Source organism: Danio aesculapii, chromosome 22 (assembly GCF_903798145.1).
Source record: "Danio aesculapii chromosome 22, fDanAes4.1, whole genome shotgun sequence".
In the NCBI taxonomy this organism is placed as follows: domain Eukaryota; kingdom Metazoa; phylum Chordata; class Actinopteri; order Cypriniformes; family Danionidae; genus Danio; species Danio aesculapii.
In genome coordinates this window covers 33,570,022-33,586,970 of record NC_079456.1, presented here as the reverse complement: position 1 = coordinate 33,586,970, position 16,949 = coordinate 33,570,022, and the positions used below count along the sequence as shown (strand labels likewise).

General features: G+C 36.2%; 1 protein-coding gene across 1 annotated transcript in view; it reads left to right on the top strand.

The window, feature by feature from the left end:
- The first annotated feature begins 10,657 nt into the window (after positions 1 to 10,657).
- kcnh1b (potassium voltage-gated channel, subfamily H (eag-related), member 1b) overlaps positions 10,658 to 16,949 on the top strand; it is a 76,860-nt gene continuing 70,568 nt past the window's right edge. Inside the window, exons 1-5 of the mRNA XM_056448599.1 lie at positions 10,658 to 10,733; positions 13,143 to 13,266; positions 14,676 to 14,782; positions 14,866 to 14,994; positions 16,591 to 16,709. Coding sequence (XP_056304574.1) covers positions 10,661 to 10,733; positions 13,143 to 13,266; positions 14,676 to 14,782; positions 14,866 to 14,994; positions 16,591 to 16,709 — 552 coding nt within the window. The 5' untranslated portion in view covers positions 10,658 to 10,660. The remainder of the gene's footprint in view (positions 10,734 to 13,142; positions 13,267 to 14,675; positions 14,783 to 14,865; positions 14,995 to 16,590; positions 16,710 to 16,949) is intronic.

Here is a 16,949-nt window from a genome sequence, read left to right as displayed (position 1 = left end):
GTATAGAAGTGTCTTGAACAATATCTAGTCAAATATTATTTACTGTCATCATGGCAAAGATAAAAAATCAGTTATTAGAAATGAGTTATTAAAACTATTATTGTAAAGACATATTTATTAGCAGCTTATTTAGTTTGTTAAGGTGTTCAAGGTGTTCAAAAGAGTCATTAACACCTTTATTAGTTGGATCAGCTGTGTTTGATTTAGAGTTGGAGCAAATCTATGCAGAGCTGCGGCCCTCCAGGAATTAAGTTTGAGACCTATGATTAGGGCCAGATGGAATCTGCGGACGTTTTCTGCTATTTCTGCTGAGAATTTGGTAAAAATCTGCGGATTTCTGAGGAATTATTTTGGGAGTATCATAACTAAAACCTTAATATGGGAAATAAAAATATATATCTTTTTAACTTTTATTTCATGTTTAAAATGCAAATCCAATTAGATTCACTTTATTTGGTAAACAAAGCAAGTCTCTCATATAATATCTCTACTAAACCACAGAAAATATTACTGTACAAACTGCATTGTGCATAAATCTGATGAACATTTTTATATTAGTCAGTAATATTACTGTAATTAATTTAAAAACTGAATAAATATAGATATACACACATTTACTCAAGTAAATAAACAGAATTAATGATGGGCTAAATATCTGCGGAAATCTGCACACGCAGATTCCATTTGGGGCTACCTATGATTTAGGCAAAAAGATTTAGGCAAACGATACAACATGGGTAACCCAATACAGTAATCCAGAAACATGAGCATGATCCAAAACACTCAAGTCACTTGACTAAAGCAATCCAAAACACCCAGATCACGTGACTAAAGTGATTAAAAACACCCAAGTCACGTGACTAAAGCAATCCAAAACACCCAGGTCATGTGACTAAAGCAATTCAAAGCATCAGATATTTCAGAAACATTTCGAGACCTGGCAAATTTGTGTTTGACTGACAGGGTCGGGAAAACACTCTATCTCATGTAGCCTTCCCATAGACTTCCATTTATATGCACACGAATGCATCAGACCGGAAACGCAAGCTCATGCGGCAAGTTTCACAGTTCACTGTGGTGCAAAGTTCAAGCTTGGTGAACTCTGACCTGCATAAACGCATCACTTAACTACATGAGACCAATTGAGGATCAAAACATGACCTCTCTGGACAGAAATTTAAAATAAGAAGCAGTCGCTTGCTTTTTTAAATGTCTATTTATCTTGTTTATTCCTGCCCCTTTTCGCAGCGCCGTATTACAGAATTTCGCAAGCTCAAACTCTAGTGTGACTGCAGTTTATGTGTGCTGCAAATGTCCTGAGTTCAAATACCGACAGGCACAAATGCGCAGAAATTATGACTTGATGTATTTTAATAAAAGAAAATTTTTTATGACTAAAACAAAACATATTTATTTCACAAAGTGTTCATTGGGATGTCAGACCAATGCTAAAACAAAGCATGTTACAAAAACAGAGCATTTAAAAACAAGTTTCTATAGCTGCATCATCCTGAATTCAAACCCATTATCTCTGCATGCTAGTCAGGAACTTTCACCACTCCACTAAATCACTTGAAATGTGGGGTTTAATACCTCAATTTGTGTAACTGTTTCTTTGCTGAAACTGTTCCTGGGCAATATGTTAAAAATTACCACTAGGTGTCACTGTAGAAACAGGTTTTGAAACATTTCGAAGCTTCGACACATTTGCTTCAAATGTTTTAGTGTTTCATGAAGCCTCGCTTTGCCCACCACTACCAGAAACACAGGCGAATGGTCAGGACAGGCGGAAAAACAACACAACAGTAAAACAAACAAGGGTCTGAAACACATGAAAGGCAAGACAAGGAAATACGAAAACCGCTAGGAAATGCTTATTTACAGTAACCGAGACTCAGCAGCAATGTGTGTGTGAGTGTGCTGTGATTATAGTACGATTAGTCCTGAAGAGCTTCAGCTTTGTGTTTCTGCAATCATGGGGAATCTTGACCAGGTGTGTAAGTTAAGTGTATGATGGGATCTGTAGTTTATTAAAGTGGCATATTTGTAGTTGTCAAGCGATCTGCAAATGCTAGATCGCTGGTGATCATGACAATTATGTTTAGAAACGTGTGGAAAAAATCATGTTTCTGTTCAACAGAAATTGTGTGTGTGTGTGTGTGTGTGTGGGGGGGGGGGGGTATAACATGGTGGCTAATAATTCAGGAGGGCTAATAATTCTGACTTCAACTGTATGTATGGCTTATATTAAATGTTTCTGAACCCTTCCCCAATAGTATCTGGATGCAGCCTTAATGATGCAAGCTGAGACTGCATATCTTAGCAATGCAATGTCAGACACAATGCACTCAATGGAGCTAGTGACATCACTTTGAGGGGTAGGGTTAGGTGAGCGCATTAAAAATGATTGGATGCAGCTCAGATTGCACTGAACTAGGTCAGGTGCATTAAATGTAAATATTACAGTATTTCCAACTTTTTGTTAATGAATGCTACTCATACTGTAACTATAGTGAACTGATCATCTTTAATACTGTAGCTGTAGTATACTTTAGTTTTTACTACAGTAAATCATGCTGTACTGTAGTATAATTATCCCTATGGTTGTAAAACTACAGTATTTGGCCATTTGTTTATATTATTAGAGTTCTGGTGTTTCCATAGCAACTTTAGAATCACCACAGACGATTCATTCAAGTACATTAAAGCAAAATTTAAAATTCCTTTAAGGCAAATCATTTCATTGGCAGCCATCTTTGAAATGCCTCTCAGGCAGTATGCTCAGCCATTCTGTTTGAATGGGGAAACATCAAGTTTAATTTCTAAATGTTCAAAACACACAAAATCTGGGGAAACTCACGTCTGGTCCAAGCCCCTCCCCCAGAGTATCGTCAGTCTGTAGCGATCGATGACTGGCTCCTGTACTAAAAGGCGGGCTTTTTTCACCATATAGCGATCGATTATTGGCTCCTGTACTAGTAGGTGGGGCTTTTTTCACCATATTGACAGCTACATTTTCCCCATTCAAAAAGATTGTGGCGTCTAAAAGTAACATGCCTTGTGTATTCTATAGTCTTTGTGTAAAGTACGGTTTAGAAGCACTACAGTATTTCTTTTATATGTATGTATATACATATATTATATATATATACATATATATATATATATATATATATATATATATATATATATATATATATATATATATATATATATATATATATATATATATAATAATTTTTTCAGGGTTTTCACTTTTAATGGATAGGACAGTAGAGAGTGTTGACAGCAAAGCATGAGAAGCAGAGAGAGGGGAAGGATTGGCATAGGACCACGAGGCAGTAATCGAACTCAGGTCGCCGTGAGCACCGGAGTGTATGTGTCAACGCACTAACAACTACCCCACTGCCACCGACAGCACTACAGTATTTTCCCATTAATTACTATAGTACTTTTTATGTGGCAATCCTTAGAGCAAGGTAGTTTAAATTGCTTGCATATATTGATAATGATGGCCATGACATCTGGGACGGTACAGTGTAAAAAGAAATTTGTTACTTCATTTCAAAAAAGTGAGTAAACTCGTTGCCTTAAAAGCAACAAGTTGATTTTACTTTAAAAAATTCAGTAAACCTATTGACTTAACTTTTATAATTATGCAAATAGTTTGCTTACTTAAAGGTGCAGTAGGTGATCTGCCTAAATGCTAACTGGTTAGCATATATCTTTCAAATACAATCCCTCGTCGTCCAAAGCCACGCCTGAAATTGCAAATGTGCACATTAAAGATGACAAAGACCCACTAAATCATGTCATTTGCCAGTTAGAAAACTGGTACTTTATAATACTACAATTCTCAATGCAAAACTGTATTATATCTAACACGTTTTCAGTTGTGTAGCAAGCAAAACTTATCATCACCAGTCTCCCTCATCAATCTCACTCTCTCACACGCTTTGTTTTAAAGCGATTATACTCTATGCTTAGTGGTTGGCTGGCGGCGTGCAGGAATTACACTTATTACTAAGCCATACTTTCATGCTATTACAGAGCGAATATTTTAGAGTAGCGGTGAACAATATAGGGAGCGCGTCACAGGTTGTCAATGTTCAAAAATGAACCACTATGAATAAAACCAACTTCAGCTCAGTAAAGCAGGCTAGCACTGTTGACTGATGTTTTGTTGTTAAACTAAATATAAATCTGCATTATCGATGCTGTAAAAGGCTCTTATGAAACTGTAAATAGTCACATCAATCTTTCACCGGGAGATTTCAGTGGCTGAACAACACTTATGTGCATATAACCCATTCATAACAACACAATCTACATCAGCTCTGCATGACTGACATAGTTTTAAAGCGTAACATTACCTGTCTAACAGAAATACTTCAGCCATGGTGTCGTCCATTCTCCAGCGTGCAAAACTAACTCCAATATTGATTCAGGATTTTAAAAAGTTGATTCAGCATTTGTTTTTAGCGCCATCATCGGCGGATCTGCGTGAACGGGTGCACAGTTATTCAAATCTACATTTGCTGACAGACAGTTTGGACTACTTATCAGAATTATGGGAATTAACGGCTCAACAGTATTTAATTGAATGAACATTTTTTAGTCTTACCCAGAACATAAAAATACATATAAATACACTTAGATCAATTAATTTAACCATTACTATTGAAATGTGAAGAGACTTTCAACCAGCACAACAAAAAATGTTTCTGAAGACCTACTGCAGTTTTAATAATTATAAGGCAATAAGTTTTTTTTTTTTTTTTTAAGTGAAGTAAACTAATTGCTTTTTACAGTGTATAGGGACTCTGGACTCTCGGATATTGTCTATATCCGATGAAAAAGAGTAGGTGTTAAACTGTTATATAATAAGTATTACATTTATAAGGGTGTTGGTAATAGTCAATTACACCAATCTGGAATGACAATGTTGATTTGATTGGATGGCTCCTGCATATGGCAAAGTGAATGAATGAATGGTTGCTCTGCATTTTGATAAATTAAAACACTATCAACCAGTTTATTGAAGAAAAAAAAAAGCATATGGATTGAATGAGAAATAAAGTGAAGGACAAGTATGGTAATCCATATGCAGAATTTGCCCTGTGCATTTATCTCATCCAATTTAGTTTGCATACATTAGAAGAAGTGAGTAGTGAACGCACACACATACACACACACGCACACACACCATAGATATAATGATTTATATCCTCTTCCCCCCAACCCAAACCTCACAGGAAACATTTTACACTATTATATTTTCAAAATAGTTCATTATGGATGATTCATGAGCCTTTTTGCTAATGGGTAGCAAAAAACAATGTCCCCACAAGGTCAAAAATGTGTGGTATTACAATACTTGAGGGGACATTTGGACCCAACAATGCGATGAACACCAGACACACACACACACACACACACACACACACACACACACACACACACATGCTCAAGGGCACCTTGACGTCATTGTTACGGGGGGTGGAAGTAAACGCTGTTTATTCATTTCCTCCATCTCTAACTCCTGTCAGATCTGAGAATCAAACAAAATGACCTTGAGTTACGAGTCTAAATCTCTAACCATAAAGTATTGTAAGCATTTGTGGTTATTTTGAATCATTTATTCGACTGTAAGTTAAACTGAATGCAATAACACACCTCAAACAGTGCAACACCGAAATGAAACAAGTCGTGAACAGCATATTGCATTAAACAACACAAATCCACAGCCCTGTAGACACGGTTAGCTAATGTTAGATATATAGTAATGTAAGTAATGTGGTGTTGTTGTCAAAATAATGTTTCCCTGCAGATGGCAGCATAGACTCGAAAACTAAATCATAAACCTATTGACTCTCAAACTTCAGATGTGTTTTGTTAATTGCCAATGTCCTTTCAGTGTGTCTTTTCAGCACACATGGGTCATCTGTGGATATTTTTTTGAAGAAAGAACAATAAATTATTTTACACCACACTGTTACACTCCAATACCGGGGAATTATATACAGTTGACGTCAGAATTATGAGCCCCCCTGAATTATTGTTGGTGGGATTAATAATCCCGACTTCAACTGTATGAAATTACTAATACTTTTTAATGTGTTATTATTTTTATATAAAGTCATAAACGCACACACACATATTCCTGCCAATACAATGTACATGATAAGATATATGCCAAAGAGTTGTAAATATAACACATATTTATTATATACAGTTTTTATAACTTTTTTTAAGCTTCACTTAAAGCTATAGTTCACCAGAAGTGGAACATTTCCAGTCAATTTACTCACCCTTAGGCCATCCATGATGAAAATTCTTTCTTCAGTAGAACATCAAAAATGATTATCAGCTGAAATCCAATGAAAATCAGTGAGCTTAATCACATGCACTGGGTTGCCAGGTATTCACAGCAAAAATAGCATAATAACATAAAAACACAAAATATACCACTGCATATTTGTAAAACACATATATCATGCATTAAAAAGTTTCTTCATGGAAAAATAACTCTATATTAATAATTATAAATATTCTACTATCATAAAAATAATTATCTTACCTTAAACAGTCAGTTTATCCTAAAGTGAACACATTGGTTCTGTATCTTATTGAGGTAAAGTTAGTTTTTTTCCCGCACATTCCTTCACTTTAAAACCCAATAAATTAGGGTAACTGAAACCATTTGAGGAAACCGATTGCAACAAGCCATTTAAGTTCAAAAACTAATCCTAATGAGTACTGTGAACTTACTCCATTTGAATAAAATAAGCAATTTGATCACATGAAACACGATAAATGAAGAGAACTTAAACCAATTGAGCACTGTAAAATTCAATAAGTTAAGGCAGCTCAAATTGTTTGAGGAAACCGATTGCTACAAACCATTTGAGTTAAAAAAACTATTCTATATGAGTACTGTGAACTTACTCCATTTAAGTTGAAGAAATTAGGTATTTAAATTAACTCATTACCTTCAACACTGAATTCAAAACTCTTCAAATGAGTGGAATTAATTTTCCGTAAATTTGGGTTAACTACACTCATTGCATTTGATAAAGTTTACTGTTGGGTTTTACATTGTTAATTTTAACAGTCCCTATATTGTTTACAATGCATATTTCAATGTTCAGTTTGAAATCACATTTAAGTATGACTTGCAAACAACATTAAGAGAATTTAAATGAGCAACAGTTTTGCACTTTGATAGTCATTGGCTGCTAATTTGATTTCCCAGTTTGTTTAATTTGCAAATAATAGTTTTTAAAAATCATATTAATAGGGAGAGTTGCCGAATGTGCGAATATAAAACTAACTTCACCTCAATCCAAATCTTTATGAGATTCTTACTTCTGTTGAGCACAGAAGCAGATATTGAAAGTTGAAAATCCGTAATGTAGTAGGAAAAACAAATAGGCTACTGCAGAAGTCGATGGGTTCAGATTTCCACGATTTCTACTAAAATCTTTTTTTTTTTTTTGTGTTCAGCAGAATAAAGAAACTCATAAGGATTTGAAAGAAGTGTATAAATGATGACTGAATTTTCTTTTTAGTAAACTATCCCTTTAAATTGACAGCACAGCTGGGTGTTGACTGTTGTGTTTAAAAACCTAATGGAGGGCAAATGCAGAATTTTTTAATTGATTAAATATAAATTTGGTCAGGTTTATTATTTTACTGCAACAATATATATATAATTAATAGAATATGGCAAAACTTGAATTCGCAGAATTAAAAAAGCAACCCACAGGGGGTTAAAAGCAGTCACGTGAACTACAGTATATTATTTTGAATTTCAAAGTGCTGACTGACTTCCATTATATGGATACTAAAAAACACAGCAAAAAATATCTTTAATATTCATAACCACTATTATTGTAAAGTCTGTGTGAACTGATCTGAAATTTGAGTAGGGGGCAAGTCTTACTTTGCGCATCATTCCCTCATAGCAAACTAACAGTAAGTGGGGTGTGGCTAGGAATATTGTGGCTGAAGCTATATGGGTATAAGATTCTGATGGTATGATAACCTTGGATAAAAATATCACGGTATCACGGTATTGTTATTACTGCTCTAAAATATATTCTTTTTAAATGTCTGGGTAAAACACAACAATATTTTTCCCATTTAAAAAACAATATATTTTATTTTTTGAATAATTTATAATATTTTGGAGGAGTAAACATGTCAGGCTAAATAATGAAAATAAATCATAGATTACTTCATTAATCTTCATTAGTTTCTTCATTATAATGTCTTCATTAGTTTAAAATCACAGATTTCTTTACCATTTAAAACGGCATCTTTGGAGGTCTTTTCTGCTGAAGATACTGTTGTCCTAAAAAACAAAACAAAAATGTAAATAAAAAATCTTACACATACCTAAGAAACGATATTACAAAAAATTTGGCAGTTTTAAAACCTTGGCTTTTCCAAACCGCGGTAAACCTTAAACATGGTTATCGTCCCATGCCTAGCTGAAGCGTCAAACTGACCTCAACTGAGAAGGAGCCAATACAAACACAGAAGAAAATGCTCAGAATTGATTGAAGATTAAACAAACATTTGCGTGTGTGTGTGTGTGTTTTTCTGTATATACTTGAGGTGCACAGGGATTTTTAATTTTCAGTCAGCCAGCCCAAGCGCTTCCGGTGAACTGTTGTGCCATTACAAAATCGCCATGTTTAAGATCTAGCTGATTTCTTTAAAAACTAGTGACTATGTTTACATCAGTAATCAAACGATTTGCCTATATCTGAATAAGACAATAATATGATTAAGGTGTTTACATGAGTTGCTTTTTGAATGTTGCTTTCATGATCCAGTTTTACATATTAAAGCACATAATTCAACGCTTCTTCTAGAGTTTCATTTAATTTTGGGTGTTTCATTTTTAATTTGTCAACTTAACTGCAGTTCGGCACTTTCACTTTCATTCAGGAACATGTCATGCATGCCTCCCATGACAAAAAAGATATTGTATGCGAGTATGAACTGCTGGAAGAGTGCTGTTTTATGTGATACTGCATGCCGTATGGGAAAAAACCCTCTGCATTTCGCGTTGCATGTGTCTGCAGTCCTTCTCTGACTCGGAAGATGCAAAGAATAGGGTCAAACAGCCGTGCGTGTGGAATATTCTGTCACAAAATGTGGCAAACATCCAACACAACGGTAATAGTTTGATTACTGTGTTTACATGTCTGTACTGCACTTCAATAATGCAACTATAGTAGGCATACTCCACATGTCTTAATCTGATTTCTGTTTAGTTCGATGGGCTATATGCACACAAACTTTTAATTTTTAGCCAGGCATCCCAAGGGCTTTCGGTGAACAGTCTTTCCATTACAAAATTGTCACGTTTAAGATCTGATTCCTTTAAAAATCAGTGATCCTCACTGCCTGTTAGATATATGAAATGAAGTAGGTCTTAGATTGGACAAGAAGCACTGCATTCCATTTCCCCCTGCCATGTCTTTAAAATATGACAGTTTATTTTACCCCAGTATTTTCAATGGAATTTCTGCGCTAGCCTGTTGCTACTGATGGCGCTTGTTACAGCTGTCTTTCATTTTGTTTTACGCTTGAACAACTGAATGCGTAAGTCTATTTTACTGATTGTATTGTAAGTCTATTTTACTGAATGTATTGTAATTACATTACAACATCAATGCTGTAAAAAACAGCCTTGTGAAATTGAAAATAGTCACATTAAGCTTTCATCGGAAGTTTATCGTTGGCTTTAAAACTGTGCATAGACCCATTATGACCTTAATAAAATGAAATGAATCAAAAATTCTGTTTACATGGTCAACTCTTAATTGTCTTAATCGAGTATTGTATTAATCGAATTAAATTGGATTATTGGTTTCCATGTAAATGTACTCTTCACTGCCGTAAATCTTCATTGAGATACAATATAAAGTGGGTATCAGAATGGACAAGAAGCACTGCATTAAATTAAGTTTTTACATGCCATGTTTTTAAATTATGAAAATGTATATTTACCCCAGTATCTTCAATGGAGTTTCTGCGCTAATGCTGCTACTGAAGGTGCTAGCTAGCTAGTTTTTTATCTCGTTTTACGCTTCAACAAATAAATTAATGCTTAAGTCTGTTTTAATAATTGTATTTTAATTTCATTACAACATCAATGATGTAAAAGGAATCGTATGAAATTGAAAATAGTCACATTTAACCTTTCACCGGAAGTTTATCGTTGAAAACGATGCGTATAGCCCATTGCTCAACTAAAGAAAGTTGCACTAGCAAAATAAACATTGTAAATTTAGATATTTACAAAGACTTTGATGTCTGTTTCATATAGTATGGGACCGAAAAGAAACAAACATTGAATCTAAACAAACACAATAGAGCTTTGGTGTATTTTGCACCGCTATTTACTAACGTAAAAGAGTATGACCTCATCGCAGGTTTTTGTTTGTTTATTTGTAATCCTGCCTCTCACCAACAGATGTCTCCGTTGTTCACCGTTAATTCTGCAGCACATGTCAGGTCTCTTCACACACACACACACACACACACACACCTCTCCTTTCCAGAATCAGACTCTCTTTGCTCCTCCAGAATCATGTAGCAGGAGGCTCTTCAGCGCTGATTTCAGACCGCAGGAGGTGCAGGGATGGCGGGGGGACGCAGAGGACTGGTGGCCCCTCAGAACACTTTCCTGGAGAATATAGTGCGCCGCTCCAACGGTGAGAAAAGCCTTTTACAGTGATGGAATTATTTAATTAGCTATATTATAATCATCTCAGCACTTACCTTTGGAGTGTACTATAACCATTCTGTATTATATCCATCTCTGTGTTTCTTAAATCAGTTTTTTTTTACTGTTGTGCTGGAATGACTTCTCTCGTATATGTTTAATTTAGCATGTCACACATTAAATGATCTGTTGGTTTATAAACTAAAGTATATCATAATTAATTCTACTACTGTTGTACATTATTATATTGAGGTAAAGGTTGTTTTATAACTTCATATTCGTTCATTTTAGCAGTGCCTATATTATTTACAACTCTAGATTGAATGTTTGGTCTGAAATCACATGTAAGTATGACTTATAACAACATTAGCACTATTTAAATCACCAAAAATGTTGTAGTTTTGGTAGTCTGCTAATATGATTTTTATAGTTTGTTTAATTTGCAAATAATAATTGTTCTGAAATTATTTTATTAATGAGAATGTCCGAATTTGCGAATATAATACCAACTTTACCTTTAATCATTAATTATAATTACTTTACACTACACACACACACACACACACACACACACACACACACACACACACACACACACACACACACACACACACACACACACACACACACACACACAAAGACAGGAAAATCCTAAATCTAAAAGTTGCCTGTTTTTGCTCCTTTAACTTTTCAGTTTGGACATTTTCTCATAGACAGACAGGTATCTAGCTGGTATTTTTTTTTAGCATTTCAGTCATTTATCCTTGTGTGGTGTTGTTTCTGTTCATCGTTGTTTGCTTTGTCATCTGTAATTTGTAGATCTAGATCAGTGAAAGTGATTTCTCTTATCCCTTCATTCACCCTCCCCTGTGTATTATATATTTTATGTGCTCAGCTTTATTTTATAATTGAATTTGTGGAGAGGCTTAAACACTAGGGATTATGCAAAATATATGTACTGTTAGATATCATTTATTTACATCTTTAAACGACTTGCTATTGCAATCACATTATAGCAGGAACATATATGTTTATATTCTGCTTCAAATTCTGATTAATCTTGCATTATTGTGGTTGGTAATCAGTCCTCTATATGTTACCTGGCAAAAGTCTTGTCGCCTATCCAAGTTTTAGGTAACTTGACAAATAATAACTTGAATTTGTTATCAGAAGTAGCTTATATGAAAGGCAAAGACCCTTCAGATTAGGCGTATGTTACCAAAATAAAATATGATCATGCCTTGATTTTGAAGGATTTCATTTGGACAGTAAGGTCCCAGTCTGGTGACTGGGCTGGCCAATCCTGCAGCACCTTGAGCTTCTTTGCTTTCAGGAGCTTTGATGTGGAGGCTGAAGTATGAGAAGGAGCGCTATCCTGCAAAAGAATTTGCCCTCTCCTGTGGTTTGTAATGTAATGGGCAGCACAAATGTCTTAATACCTCAGGCTGTTGATGTTGATCATCCACTCTGCAGATCTCTCGCACGCCCCCATACTAAATGTAACCCCAAACCATGATTTTTCCTTCACCAAACTTGACTGAATTCTATGAGAATCTTGGGTCCATGTGGGTTCCAGTAGGTCTTCTACAGTATTTGTGATGATTGAGATGCAGATCAACAGATGATTCATCAGAAAAATCTCCCTTCTGCCACTTCCAAATGATCAACAAGAAATTGCTAGAACTAGATCGTTGCTCTTAGAACTGGGATTGACGACAAGACTTTTGTGGTGTAGATTTCACACTTGCAAAACCTGTGCTATTTATTATAATCAATATACCACATTTAAAAGGCAAACTGATTGTCGAAAACATCTTTATACAGTAATGTCACACACTGGCTGTGTGATTTGTTCAGATGCTGAAACTAAGCACATCTTTAAGCAATAAATTAATACTTAATGGGGCTGTTTTTAATAGTAAATAACTCACTATCTAGCGCTTGATTGTTTCATTTTACACCGATGGAGTGTCAAATTTAGACTTATGTATGAAAATTGTAGATTGCAGCATTATTAAATGTACTGCTTATAGTAAATGGTATGTAACAGGTGTTTCACAGATGTTTCAGATTGAAATGTTTGTTGATTTAAGTGTGAAGGTGTGCTCACATTAACCAAAAAGGCAAAAACACTCAAAACTGTTCAACTGTACTGACAATCGATGAAAGGTTTCCTTGCACAGCTGCTCGATGTGAAAGACATCTTTCTGTGAGCATTTCTTTAATCATTACTATAGGAATTATGAATAAAGTACCATGAAATTTTAGTCATTTTTTGCTTCTGTGATTGCACCTTAAGACAAATGTTTTTATCAGAAACATCTTGAGACCCCTGTGTAAATAGCTGGCACTTTTTTGAGTGAAAAAAATGTAAATGTTACTCCTTACTTCCTGGCAGACACCAATTTTGTTTTGGGGAATGCCCAGATTGTGGATTGGCCAATTGTCTACAGTAATGACGGATTCTGCAAGCTGTCCGGTTACCATCGTGCTGAAGTCATGCAGAAGAGCAGCACATGCAGGTGATTTCATGTATTTATTATTTATCATGTGACTGTATCTAATAGGGTTTCCTACACAAGTCCAAAAACATGCACGATAGGTGTATTGAATAAGCTAAATTGTCCTTTGTGTACGTGTGTGAATGAGTGTGTATGGATGTTTCCCAGTGATGGGTTGCAGCTGGAAGGGCATCCACTGTGTAAAACATTTGCTGGATAAGTTAGCGGTTCATTCCACTGTGGCGACCCCTCAATGCAATGCATTAAAACATTGTTTTCCAGCCGCAGCCTCACTTCATTCTCGAAATGTATAGTTTGTCTAAAGTGATGTTTACAAACTATGTAGTATACTATGAGCAGGGTTACAATCAGCCAGCGCAGTCGTACCTCCATAGTCAAAATCGGCATTTTGTGTCTGCCAGTTTGTTTACTCGCGGGTGTTCCATAGGCATTTTACCGCATGCTAATTCTGACCAATCGATAAGCAGTTTAGGAAATATGTTCAACAACCTCTGGCCAGTAAGTGATGTGGATTTTATCAGATGATTGCGTTTTAGTTCTTTTCAACTGGTTTGGACCAAAACAATCAGTTTGGTGTGAAAAGGACCCAAAGACGCCAGAAAATGCTACAATGTATCATTTATTGCCCTTGGCGCGGACCAAATGAAGCGAACTACAGATGTGAAAGCACCAAGCCAGACTGGAATCAGCTGTGGTTGGCCTAGTTTACCAAACATACATCAGCTGTGTGTTAATTCAATAGTTTGTTTATTATCAGCTGAGATATATTTTGATATTGATATTGTCTTTGAACTGATATCATTGCAGAAGCAGAGGTTTTTATACTATATCTAAGGTTTGGAATATTGTTTTTGCTATTGTGTTAACGTTCATAAATGCTACAAAAACAATCCATCATTTTATTTGGAGGTAAAGCGAGGCAAGAAAATGTAAGCATTGTGGAAATGTGTTCAGTGACTGCGTATCGGGTGAAAACGACATGACGTGTGAATATTATGGCCACAAAAGACCGATGCTGTGCTAAGTGTATTTAGAGTTTTGAAAATGTGACAACTGGTTGGACAAACGCTTGCTAGCGACTAAAAAACTGTACATTTGTACTAAACATTTTGGTTGTATTTACTCTGCAACAGTAGCTGCTCTAAATAGGTATATTTTTTACTGGGGCACAAGAAAATCATGTTTTCTGTTGTTTAAAAGCAAATGCAACCATATCAAGATATATATCGAATATCGGAAAAATGTTGACAATATCGAGATATTTACCCAGAGATCCAATATTGTTTATATATGGCCCAGCCCTAGTGCTGGGTGAAAACCATGTTATGGATCAGGTTATTTTTGTTTTTATACGTTTTTGGTTTATTTGAGGGTTTTTGTTGATGTCTGCTTCTGTGTGCTTCTCTCAGCTTCATGTACGGGGAACTTTCTGACAAAGAAACCAGCGAGAAACTCCGCCAGACCTTCGAGAACTACGAGATGAACTCCTTTGAGTTATTGATGTACAAGAAGAACCGTGAGTTGGCTCTTTGAGATCATTTGAAACATCTTCATGCTCATCCCATTCATCAAGTGATTCAAAAGTTGCTGATATTGCAGGGATGCCAGTGTGGTTCTTCGTCAAAATCGCTCCCATCCGAAACGAACAGGACAAAGTTGTGCTTTTTCTCTGCACCTTCAGCGACATCACTGCCTTCAAGCAGCCCATTGAAGACGACTCCTCCAAAGGTTTGATGCGTTTATCCTCATCTCAGACACTTTATCTTATCTGAAAAGATTTAGGGAGCTGAAAAGGTGTCTGGGTGTTCAGTTTCTCAACTCCAACCGCCATCAAGACTGGGTTTCTAAGCCTAGTCCTGAGTGTTCTTGGAACAAATTTTTGCTGTCTTTTTCTGAAAGTACACTTTAGTAACATAATGGCGTTTTTTCTGTCAGGTAGCTGTTTAGCTCAGTTCAATTCAGAAGGCAATTCAGTCCTTTAGGGTGGAGCTATCAGTTCTTTGGAGTGGGGCTATCAGTCATTTAGGGCGGGATTATAAGTCATTTAGGGTGGGGCTGTCAGTCATTTAGGGTGGGGCTATCAATCATTTAGGACGGGCCTATCAGTCATTTAGGGCAGGGCTATCAGTCATTAAGGGCGGGATTATAAGTCATTTAGGGCGAGGCTATCAGTCATTAAAGGCGGGATTATAAGTCATTTAGGGCGAGGCTATCAGTCATTTAGGGTGGGGCTATCTGTCATTTAGGGCGGGGTTTTAAGTAATTTAGGGCGAGGCTATCAGTCTTTTAGGGTGGGGCTATGTAATTTAGGGCGTGGTTATAAGCCATTTATGGTAGGGCTATCAGTCCTTTAGGGCAGGGTTTTAAGTAATTTAGGGCGGGGCTATCAGTCATTTAGGGCGGGGTTACAAGTAATTTAGGGTGGGATTATAAGTTATTTAGGGCGAGGCTATCTGTCATTTAGGGTGAGGCTATCAGTCATTTACGGCGGGATTATAAATCATTTAGGGGGAGGCTATCAGTCATTTAGGGCAGGATTATAAGTCCTTTATGGCGGGGCTATCAGTCATTTAGGGCGTGGTTATAAGTCATTTAGGGCGGGGATATCAGCCATTTATGGTGGGGCTATCAGTCATTTAAGGCGGGGCTCTCAGTCATTTAGGGCGGAGTTATTAGTCATTTAGGGTGGAGCCATCAGTGCTTTAGGGTGAAGTTATCAGTCATTTAGGGTGGAGGTATCAGTCCCTTAGGGCTCTATCAGTCATTTAGGGCAGGGCAATCAGTCATTTAGGGTGGAGCTATCAGTAATTTAGGGCGGGGCTATCAGCCTACTTTTTTTTTTTCTACTTTCAGAAACTGTTAAGGACAACCATCATTTCTGTTTCATGCCGAATTTAAAGCTGCAGTCCATACGTTTTGCATGACCCCTTAGCAAAGATGAATGTTTTGCTGTGTTTATGTGGCTGTCAGTCATGTGGATACTGTGCCTGGTGATTCTGTGTTTTGACAGTTTGACACAAATAAGATTTATACCAGAAAACATCATCAAAACAACTCATAAAAAAGACATTGCACTACCAGTCGAGTTTAGAGGGATAATTCTCAAAAAAATTAACTGGCCAGTACCATTCAAAATAGAAAAAACATTATTACAAGCTTACCATTGTGAATCAGGCTAATGTAAAAACATGAACTGCTTGCTCTTTGAGGGGAGAAATGCTGTTTTTGATGTTGAAGTGTGATCAGCATCTGGTTTTCAATGCAGAATATCCATTTATTTATGAACGATCAGTATATTTAACCTTTTTTTTCATCTAATTTTAGGTTGGGGGAAGTTTGCTCGCCTGACACGGGCGCTAACCAGCAGTCGTGGTGTTTTACAGCAGCTGGCACCGACTGTCCAACGCGGAGAAAACGTCCTCAAACACTCACGTCTGGCTGAGGTATATATATATGTGTTTGTGACTCCTTCTGTGTGTGTGTAGAGGTTTATGTGGTTTACAGGGACACAAAGTTGTATAATGAGATGGGAATGACTTGGTTGTACTCTAAATAATTAAAATTCAAAATTTCCAGCAAGTTTCCTATCAAGGTTAACTGTATAAAATACCTTATACCTATGGAGAGACCCGTTAAACCATGTATGCAAGTATGTGTGTGTGCGCGCCAGCACTTTCATCAAA